Source organism: Aquarana catesbeiana, linkage group LG03 (genome assembly GCF_042186555.1).
Source record: "Aquarana catesbeiana isolate 2022-GZ linkage group LG03, ASM4218655v1, whole genome shotgun sequence".
In the NCBI taxonomy this organism is placed as follows: Eukaryota; Metazoa; Chordata; class Amphibia; order Anura; family Ranidae; genus Aquarana; species Aquarana catesbeiana.
This window is the reverse complement of record NC_133326.1, coordinates 107,196,645-107,207,827: the sequence shown is the minus strand read 5'-3', so window position 1 is coordinate 107,207,827 and position 11,183 is coordinate 107,196,645. Positions and strand designations below refer to the sequence as shown.

At 41.5% G+C, this 11,183-nt stretch overlaps 1 protein-coding gene across 1 annotated transcript; it reads right to left on the bottom strand.

The window, feature by feature from the left end:
• Positions 1-8,661: 8,661 nt before the first annotated feature.
• LOC141133924 (olfactory receptor 5AP2-like) lies at positions 8,662-9,645 on the bottom strand. Its single transcript, XM_073623539.1, has one exon. The coding sequence runs from the start codon at positions 9,643-9,645 to the stop codon at positions 8,662-8,664; it is 984 nt and encodes a 327-aa protein (XP_073479640.1).
• Between the last annotated feature and the right edge of the window lie 1,538 nt (positions 9,646-11,183).

Genomic DNA, 11,183 nt, shown 5'->3' with positions numbered 1-11,183 from the left:
GTATTGACTTCGGAATCCCAGCATTGGGACATAATTTGCAGGAATTGTAAGCTTCCATGCTGGCTGCCGATGGTCCAGTCCTCCTCAATACCTGCTGATGGAGTTCAGTCCACCTCAGTGCCTGCTGACGGGGTTCAGTCCGCCTCAATGCCTGCTGATGGGGTTCAATCTGCCACCAAGCCTCCCTCTGGTGATCTGGTAACAGGGTTAAGCTACCATCTGCTGATAGGTCTGAAGCTTCTGAGTTTCTATTGTTCTCATGTGGCTTGCATGGGTTAGCTGTTTGGATTAGGATCCCAATTGCTGCTTGTCCTAAATTTTCTTTGCAACTATCTCCTTCTGTTGCACCAAGGCCCGGGAGGTTCTAATACCCACTTTGAATGTGAGAGCTGCACTTGCTATTATAGCCCCAGTAGTAGAGTTCTTCTAGAGAAGGCCAGTAATCCATTTGAAGCTTGTCCTGACCTAGGTGGTATTTTTGGTGCATTAGGGGATCCAGGTTAGGTAACCTATGCCTTGGGTAGACTCGGGTGGCAATTAAAAAGTGGATCAGTCTCTAGCAACCTAGATAGTCCAGTTATGATTGGACACCCTGAAACCCAGGGTACCTGTTTGAATTAAGGACTCGAAGGTTAATGAAGGTTAATCCTTCATGTTGACTTTGGAATCTCAGCATTGGGACATATGTTGCAGAAATTTAAGCTTCCATGCTGCCTGCTGATGGTCCAGTCCTACCTTAATACCTGCTGATGGGGTTCAGTCCACCTTAGTGCCTGCTGATGGGGTTCAGTCCACCTCAATGCCTGCTGATGGGGGTCAATCTGCCTAAATGCTTGCTGATGGGGTTCAGTCTGCCGCCAAACCTGCCTCTGGTGATTCGCTGCCAAGCCTGCCTCTGATAATCCCCTGTCCGTTGCCAAACCTGCCTCTGGTGATCTGCTGTCAAGCCTACCTCTGGTGATCTGCTGTCCTGTGTTAATCCTTCATACTGCTTTCGGAATCCCAGCATTGGGACATATGTTGCAGGAATTGTAAGCTTCCATGCTGCCTGTTTATGGTCCAGATCTCCTCAATACCTGCTGATGGGGTTCAGTCCACCTCAGTGCCTGCTAATGGGGTTCAATCTGCCTAAATGCTTGCTGATGGGGTTCGGTCTGCCACCAAACCTGCCTCTGGTGATCTGCTGTCCACTGCCAAGCCTGCCTCTGGTGATCCGCTGCCATGCCTGCCTCTGGTGATCTGCTGTCTTCTGCCAAAGCTGCTTGTGATCTGCTGCCAGCTGCCCAGCCCGACTTTGCTGATTCCATACCTGGTGCCCAGCTGGAATCTGTTAACAGGGTTAAGCTCCCTTCTGCTGATGGGTCTGAAGCTTCGGAGTTTCCATTGTTGTCATGTGGCTTGCATGGGTTACCTGTTTGGGTTAAGATCCCCATTGTTGCTTGTCCCAAATTTTCTTTGCAACCATCTCCTCCTGTTGTACCAAGGCCCGGGAGGTAATAAGTAAAACACACTTTATATATTAGAGCTGCACCCCCTTTTATATAGACCCAGTGCTAGAGGTCTTCTAGAGAAGGGCAGCGATCCATGGGAATCTTGTCCTGACCTAAGCGGTATCTTTGCGATCCCAGGTGCATTAGGGGATCCGGGTTGGGTAACCTATGCCTTGGGCAGACCTAAGTGGAAATTTAAAAAATGGAGCAGCCCCTAGTAACCTAGATAGTCCAGTTGTGATAGGACAACCTGAAACCTAGGGTACCTGTTTAAATCAAGGACTCCGGTGTTATTCCTCCATGACGCCTTTGGAATCCCAGCAAGGACATACTGTATATTGCAGGAATCCTAGTGTTACGCCTCCTCAGGTATCTGACCAGCAGAGCATCCAGCCAGCATACCAGAATTTGAACTCCAGAGGTGGGGTACCCAGTTTTCATTCCCCCTCCCTATATTGTCCCTGCACCTCCAGTTGTACCCTGATTTTCTGTGTTTCCATTTGTATATATTTTATATAGTTAGTTTGCTAGTCAGGCCTTCTGTTACTCTGCTAAGTTGTTTAGTTAGGTATTTTGTCACTGTGTTTTGGGTTCATTTATATCTTTCATGTTTGCTGTTTGCTGGTGTTTGGATGGATTTTGGTTTCACTGTAAATAAATCTCACTTTAATTATATATAGTCTGGTCTCAGTTTCCTACTGTAGCTATACAGATTTGGTAATCCCTGCTGCTGGTTCCTTACACCCAAATCACTGAACACCCTCTCATCCCTGTATTCCCAATGATTCCCAAAATATATACTGTATATGCAAAATAAATGTGCTTGGTTAAATTTGAATGTACAGTTTGTTAAGCGCTGCATAAATTGTCAGCACTCTTTACCTACTAATAATAGATAAATAAATATTTTGGCCAACATCAGTACAGTACATGAGCAGCAAATACAGTGCCTTGAAAAAGTATTCATACCCCTTGAAATTTTCCACATTTTGTCATGTTACAACCAAAAACGTAAATTTATTTTATTAGGATTTTAGGTGATAGACCAACACAAAGTGTCACATAATTGTGAAGTGAAAGGAAAATGATAAATGGTTTTCAACATTTTTTACAAATACATTTGTGAAACAGGTGGGGTGCATTTGTATTCAGCCCCCAAGTCAATACTTTGTAGCACCACCTATCGCTGCAATTACAGCTGTGAGTCTTTTTGGGGATGTCTCTACAAGGTTTGCACATCTAGAGTGACATTTTTGCCCATTCTTCTTTGCAAAATAGCTCAAGCTCTGTCAGATTGGATGGAGAGTGTCTGTAAACAACAATTTTCAAGCCTTGCCACAGATTCTCAGTTGGATTTAGGTCTGGACTTTGACTGGGCCATTCTAACACATGAATATGCTTTGATCTAAACCATTCCATTGTAACTCTGGCTGTATGTTTAGGGTCGTTGTCTAGCTGGAAGGTGAACCTCCGCCCCAGTCTCAAGTCTTTTGCAGACTCTAACAGGTTTTCTTCTAAGATTGCCCTGTATTTGGCTCCATTCATCTTCCCTCAACTCTGACCAGCTTCCCTGTCCCTGCTGAAGAAAAGCATCCCCACAACATGATGCTGCCACCACCATGTTTCACAGTGGGGATGGTGTGTTCAGGGTGATGTGCAGTGTTAGTTTTCCACCACACATAGCGTTTTGCTTTTAGGCCAAAAAGTTACATTTTGTTCTCATCTGACAAGAGCACCTTCTTCCTCATTTTTGCTGTGTCCTCCACATAGCTTCTCTTAAACTGCAAACTGGACTTCTTATGGCTTTCTTTCAACAATGGCTTTCTTCTTGCCACTCTTCCCTAAAGGCCAGATTTGTGGAGTGCACAACTAATAGCTGTCCTGTGGAGAGATTCTCCCTCCTGAGCTGTGGATCTCTGCAGCTCCTCCAGAGTTACCATGGGCCTCTTGGCTGCTTCTCTGATTAATGTTCTCCTTGCCCGGCCTGTCAGTTTAGGTGGACGGCCATGTCTTGTTAGGTTTGCAGTTGGGCCATACTCTTTCCATTTTCGGATGATGGATTGAACAGTGCTCCATGAGATGTTCAAAGCTTGGGATATTTTTTTTATAACCTAACCCTGCTTTAAAGTTCTCCACAACTTTATCCCTGACCTGTCTGGTGTGTTCCTTGGCCTTCATGATGCTGTTTGGTTACTAAGGTTCTCTAACAAAACCTCTGAGGGCTTCACAGAACAGCTGTATTTATACTGAGATTAAATTACACACAGGTGGACTCTATTTAGTAATTTGGTGACTTCTAAAGGCAATTGGTTCCACTAGATTTTAGTTAGAATAGAAATGCACACCACATTTTTCAGATATGTATCTGTAAAACATTTGAAAATCCATTTAGCATTTTCCTTCCACTTCACAATTATGTGTTTGTGTTGGTCTATCACATAAAATTCTAATAAAATACATTTACGTTTTTGGCTGTATGACAAAATGTGGAAAATTTTAAGGGGTATGAATACTTTTTCAAGGCACTGTAGAAAGAGACAAGGCAGGTTTTATTTTGCAATAAAGGGTAGAGTGTATTATGTGGGAGACAATAGCCCAAAATATTTTATAGTGGGTGGACAGCATGTAAGCAGCTTAGTTACATCTCATTTTAAAGCGGAGTTCCACCCAAAAGTGGAACTTCTGCTCATCGGATTCCTCCCCCCCTCCGGTGTCACAATTGGCACCTTTCAGAGGGGAGGGGGGTGCAGATACCTGTATAATACAGGTATCTGCACCCACTTCCGGGAATAGATTCCCGCGGGAGTCACACCCCTCCCGCACTCCCCCGCTGTCTCCTGGGAAAGACACAGGTCCCAGGAGATAGCGGGGACCATTGAGAACGCGCAGCGCGACTCGCGCATGCGCAGTAGGGAACCGGGAAGTGAAGCCGCAACGCTTCACTTCCTGATTCCCTCACTCAGAATGGTGGCGGCAGCACCCGAGGATCAAGGGACGGTTCAGTCTCGGGTGCCAACATCGCTGGACCCCGGGACAGGTGAGTGACCTTATTTTAAGTCAGCAGCTGCATTATTTGCAGCTGCTGACATCTAAAAAAAAATTTTCGCCGGACTCCCGCTTTAAGAGGGAGAAGCAAATTGTACCTTGAAATAGAAAATAGGGTGTATTATCCCAGAGATAATGGCCAAGAACATTTAAAGTGGCATTAAAGTGGTAAATCCATTACAACCACTTTAACCTACAGGTAAGCCTAGATTAAGGCTTACCTGTAGGTGCAAGAAATATCCCCCAAACCTAATCCCCCAAAGGTTTAGGAGATATTTGCAGAAATAGCAGCCGTAGACATCGGGCGCAGGCGCACTGAGCATGGCGTTTCTAACGGCGATCATGCCAGTAGTGGCGGCACCAGCACGCATGCCAGTCACAGCGCCGGAGCAGCGATACCCAGAAGACACGCCGAGTCAACATGTCAGCGACGGAGGAGGTGAATAAGGGTCGCTTCGGGGGCTTCGATCTCAGGTAAGTAATTCATAATGAGCTAGTATGCATACTAGCTCATTATGCCTTTGTCCTGCAGGGTGTTTTTTTTTTTTTTTAAAGAGAGGGTTTACTTCCTCTTTAAGCCCAAATCAAACATTTATTATATTGCAGTTTACCAATTCTTGGATATGGTGTCTGCATTCGTTTTCTTTTTAAGGTTGTTGTGCCTTTATTTTCATTTGGTGATCCAGCCAGTAAGTCTGTTGTTTTTCAAAATAACAAGCTCTCTAGCAGAAAGTATCAGTTACAGAGATGAGATAAACCATTTAACACTGGCTTAAAATGATCACCTTCTATATATTTTTTACATTTATCATAAAAAGGAAACACTGTTTGCTGTAACTATGTTCGGCTTCAATTTGATAGTTTATTTAAATATGCTCGTACATACAACACTGCCCTCCCCCCAGACTAACAATGCTGCTGTTGAAAGTTGCCCCTGTGCCCTTTCATCCAGAGTGGGGGCACAGCAGGTGTGTAACTGGCCAGGTCACCAGGTGAAAACATAAGAAAAAAAGTCTAAAAAAATAAAACAAATACACCCACCACATCTAATGATTGGTAAGCTGCAATATATTACATCATTGATTTTGGGTTTAATACTGTGTTAAGAGTGACTGAACAGTATGTAAGCAGCTTAGTTTGGTGGTGGTTTAACTACTTGCTGACCATGCTATAGCAAATGATGGCTACAGCGTGGACGGTCAGTTCTGGGAGGGCTTCATATGTATTACCTTGGGGAGATGCAGACTAGAATACTGCAATCACTGAGATATGATATCACCTGTGATGTCTTTCAGTTATCCTGCAAACCTGGCCTGTTAGTGGGCCCTGAGGACAGGGTTGATGACCACTGATCTAAGAGACAATAGCTACAAATATTTATTTTTGCGTGCCTGGGCGCCTAAATAGGCTGCAAAATTTGCAATGCAGAATGTACTCATTCTGCAGCAAGCATTTTAAATTTTGTAGCTGAGGTTGAGGTATGGAAACATTGTGTGCCACTATTACAGTGACAGAGCACCAGAATAGGCCAGAAGAGGTGGCAGAAACTGGTAATGGTGGCAGGTATCAAATGTTTGTTTTTTGGCCACATGACAATTAAAAGTTTAATCTCCAGCATCATAAGCTGATGTCCACATGCACAGTCTGGAGTCGTAGCCGTTGATGTCATATTGCGGCGCCTCGGCGCACGCTAATGATGTCTCAACGGATAGGGATCAGGTGTATCTTATGGTATTTAAGGGGAACTGATTTTTCAGATGTTCCCGGTGGCAGTTTGCATGGCGGTGGAGAGACACTCTGTGGAGTCGATCGACTGGTATGTGTCTTGTTATATGGCACTGGTATGACCCTTATGTTGTGTTCCTGTATGAACTACTTCTAATGATATGTTTGTCCACAGATCCTGGTGGATCTGGTGTTTGTCTGAGATCCTGTGTAATATTTCATTGTGAACATTCTTTGAAGCTTGGATCCCTATTGAGTATATTCAATCCGCTTGATGTGATTCTGACATTATACCTAAATCTCTCAGATAGGTTGATGTTTCTTTTGATTACTCTCATTAGGATTAGATCATTGCTAAGATGTTTCAACCATTCTAACAATAAGTTTCTTTAACCTCCCTGGCAGTATGATTATTTCAGATTTTTGATGCTGAAAGCGGAAATTTGGCGTTTTATATTGTAGGCCTGTAATTCTTAGGAATAACTCACTTAAATCTGTCCAAACAAAAGTCTAGTAGACATCCCGGGTATGATAAAGTAAACACAAAATCATAAATTATAATATAATAACTATAAATAATTAACTAATAATATAATAATAATAAAAATTATTCAATAATGTAATCAAATCAAAGACACTGAAATTTGCTCAGTTGCAGAATTGTCGCTGTCATTACTTTCAATGTTTGATGACGGATTTCCCCACAAATCACTATCACTCAATTCTGCGAGTGATTCTAATTTATTTTCGCTGTTTTCTAGTTGGTCTAAAACCACTTTTGATGTAAAGAGACGGTTTTGGTTGCTATGGACAATCTCCAGTTTCCAGGCAGAAAGAACAGAATTTATAATATAAAACTGCATGCAGGCCACTGGACAGACCACTAGGGACAAAAGGGATGTGAAATAAATTGATACAGCAATGTAATTTGTAAGATTACAGTGTACTGTATATGTATTGTGTTTTCTACTTTTTGAATTTGGCGCCGTTCTCCGTCCCCGTGCGTTGCAACGCTCGCAGGGAATGGATCTCGGCGCTGTGATGAATCGAGTGGAGGACGGCTCCCACACACAGCGGGGAAACATCGCAGGATCCTGGGGACAAGGTAAGTTTGCTGTAGCTGTATCCTGCGATGCAACCCCGAGTGTGGCTCGGGGTAACCGCTTTTGGTGCTGAAAATCCACCCCGAGCCACACTCGGGAATACCGTCAGGGAGGTTAATGCTCTTTATATATTACATAGAATCTATATGTGGCTTTGGGTGGTTCCTTGGACTATTTCCAGCTAGACCTGACTTCAATATCCATTTGGATAACACACTCTCTCCCTGCCCAATTACACGCACTGTTTAGTGAAGACTTCATAGGTGTGTATCACCAATTGAAATGCTTTGATTGTATTCTTTGAATTTAATTATCTGAATTATGATGGCTCTGAGATAGATTTCTCCACCCTATGATTTTTTTAAATATCAGTTTTTTATTTTTAAAGTATTTTCTTTTTTATGCAACAGTCTCTTTGTGACCTAACTATTCCTGGTTCCAGCACTCGCCCGGGAGATTGCCAATTTTTGGCCTTGTGACGCCCAAAATGCTAGTGCCGGCTATGTGGGTGATTTTCCTTTTTTGCTCCAAAATCAACCATTTCACATGGACTTGATGCTTAATATTGAGGGATATACTGAGGGGCATAGTAGACTCTATGTTTATTAATTTAAGATGCATGACAATATACCATGAAGGTTAGTTATTAGTTATGTGTTTTTGATTCTAATACTGTATATTTGATTTATATGCTTCTTGTAGATCATTTTCTGACCTAAATCACTCCTGAAGAAGGGGGTAACCCCGAAGCATGTAGAGTGTGTAACTGGAAGAACAAATCTCTGTGTGTATCAGCACGGGATCATTATTATATATATCTAAGTTCTTCCAATTTGTGTCAGACAAGCGGATTCTCCATGATTAGCAGCATCTAAAGTAATTTATCTGCTATTGAAGGCTTTTTATAATGTGCGTATTTGTGTATAATAAATTTATATATTTTTGTAAATTGACTGTTGTAAGTTTATATCGTACCACAGAGTCCATGTTGCCTCCACAACTGTGCTAATTTCTAATTAGTAATAGGACGAATGGTACATTAATATTTTTCATAACAAGTAGCATTTCCATATATTCCTTTCTATGAATGCTATATGTTCCTTGCATTTGTTCATCATGTTGTCAGTAACTATTCTCCCTTGTTGATATGTTAGTTCATCTAGTAAGCTCTTCTCAAAGGAATATTTCTTTTTGATTCATTGTGTGGGCCTTGTGGAATAAACTTCCTATTCCTTATGCCGTACTTGGAAGCAAATTATTTAAAAAAATGTTTTAAGAAAACATGTAGAATGGCTTGTTCAGCTCTGATTTTGGACAGAAAAAAGATGAAAGGTAATTCTTCGAGTAACAAATTGGTGACATATCCTTCTGACCTCTGTGTTTCTTAAACTGTAAATGAGTGGATTCAGCATTGGTATAACCATTGTATAGAATATGGAAGCCACTACGTCTTGACGCATGTTTACACCACCACTTGGGTGAAGGTAATTGAATAACACAGTGCCATAAAATAAAGTGACACAAGCCAAGTGGGAGGCACATGTGGAGAAGGCCTTTTTTTTTCCTTGAGATGATGGGATTTTTATGACTGTGGTTGCAATCCAAAGATAAGATGTTACAATAATGAAAAGTGAACCTCCACCAATGATAGCAGCAGATAGGGAGATAATGATCTCATTTATTGTTGTTTTAGAACATGACAATCTTAGCAGTGGAAGAGCATCACAGATAAAATGGTCAATAACATTCGAGCCACAGAAGTATAAACTAAATGTGAATCCGGTTTGGATGGCAGCTTGAACTGTAGCAAATATATAGGAAGTGGCAAAAAGTAGGTTGCATGTTCTTATTGTCATAATTGTTCCATAATACAAAGGATTGCAGATTGCCACATATCGGTCATATGCCATCACACCAAAGAGAAGACACTCAGTAGACCCAAATGACGAAAACATGAAGAGTTGAATTGCACAGCCAGACCCTGATATATATCTGTTTTGTGTGATAAGATGGACCATGGTGTTAGGTACCACAGCAGAAGCATAACAGATGTCAGTGAATGCTAAATGGCTCAGGAAAATGTACATAGGTGTATGGAAGCTAGATGTGAAATGAATGACTAAAATGATACCAACATTTCCCATCAGTGTCACCAAATACATGATAAGAAACACATTAAAAAGCACCAGCTGAAGGTGCGGATCATTAGTGAGACCCAAAAGGAGAAAGGCAGTAGGCTTTGAGTAGTTCCCAGTGCCTTTTAATACTGAAGACTGAATCATCTGTTATATAAATAAAAGAAAAATTCCTATTAGGTTATTTATTGAACTACATCTCTTTAACTAACCGCTATTTTGCACAGCTGATTATGGAACATTCTGACTACGTGGCCATTTGTTATTTTCTTCAATAGTCAAGTTGACAGCAAAAAAATTGCTTTTGGTCACAGATCATGATTCATTCATGAGCTACCGCAATGATTTGTGCAGTGATTGGTGGCCTTTTAAGTTCCAGATCTTGTTCACGCTTTATGTGCAGCCAAGACTATTAGAAGCTAACCTGCCACAAGGCAAAATACAGCTGTGAGGAGCCTTAAAGCTGCTATCCTTTGACACCCGGACTACCATTTCCAGATCAGTGATGTCACCTACTGTGATTCTGCATATGTTATGTTTTACTTGTCCTCTGTACTTTTATAGTATGGCAGTTGTAATTTGAGTCTTCTCACACAGTTATCCTATATAAAAATCCACCGTGACTGTTGGCTATTCAAAACAATGGATAAGTAATGGATACAGATACACTTAAAAACAAAAAGAAGAAGAGGGTGTATAAAATATGCAAAATTCACATGTTGAGCCCACTCACTGATTAAGTGATGTCTTTGTAACCAAAAGCATATAGACAAAAGAAAAACCCTGTATCAGGAAAAGAAAGCTAAATACGGGGTAAGTAGCGCTTACTTAAACGTGGCTTCAAACTAGTTCAAAATGACAGTTAAATAGATTGTATCAAAAAGCAGTACAAAATTACAAAAATGCTGCTAGTACTCAAAAATCCCTCCCAGTGCGTTGATCACTACAGTGTAACATACATAGGGTGCATACCAAACAAAACAAAACATTGTGCTGTTATACACAATCACAAACGTACGGATGTCAAATGATACACGCACAGCAGTTCACAGACACAGACAAATAGTCTGTCCAAGTACAATAACCTAATATAATCAAGCAAAATAGACAGGAATTGCTGTGTGTTTACCCAAAAGAAACTCAAGCAATTTTACTTATTCAGTGCAATCCTGTGGTCAGTAGCAATTGTAATAATTCTAGCCTGAGCTAATAGCTACCTCCTATAAGCCAACATGGCAAACATACCTAACTTTGCCAAACCATGGAGTACCGATCAATTATCAGGTGAACTTCTAATGAATGATCAAAGTAAGCAAAGCAAAGACTTCTGATAAATTAATGCATACAGTGCAAGCATGAAAAGGTAATCAAACAGGCCAATAGCATTGCAAGCGAATGGATTATTGTGAAGCGGTCTCAGTCTCAAATGGTAGTGTCTATTGTGAAAGACCTATCTTTGCTTCACAGCTCTATCCAACATGACTGTAGGTCTCCTCTCAGCTTTGTAAGAACTTGTAAATGGACAGGCTGTGCGGGAATTCACCGTCATCAACATACTGTATTGAGCATGCCACTCAGTATTTTAGATGTCCCTATTCTTCTGGGTGCGTTACCACACTTAACCAGTGCATTCCATGCCTCCTATTTGCCTCCTTCAAAGTGCCTCCCTCTGTTGCTTGTATCCT

Bases quoted from the DNA above. Each gene is read 5' to 3' on its own strand.
- LOC141133924 (XM_073623539.1), bottom strand. From the start codon at position 9,645: ATGATTCAGTCTTCAGTATTAAAAGGCACTGGGAACTACTCAAAGCCT.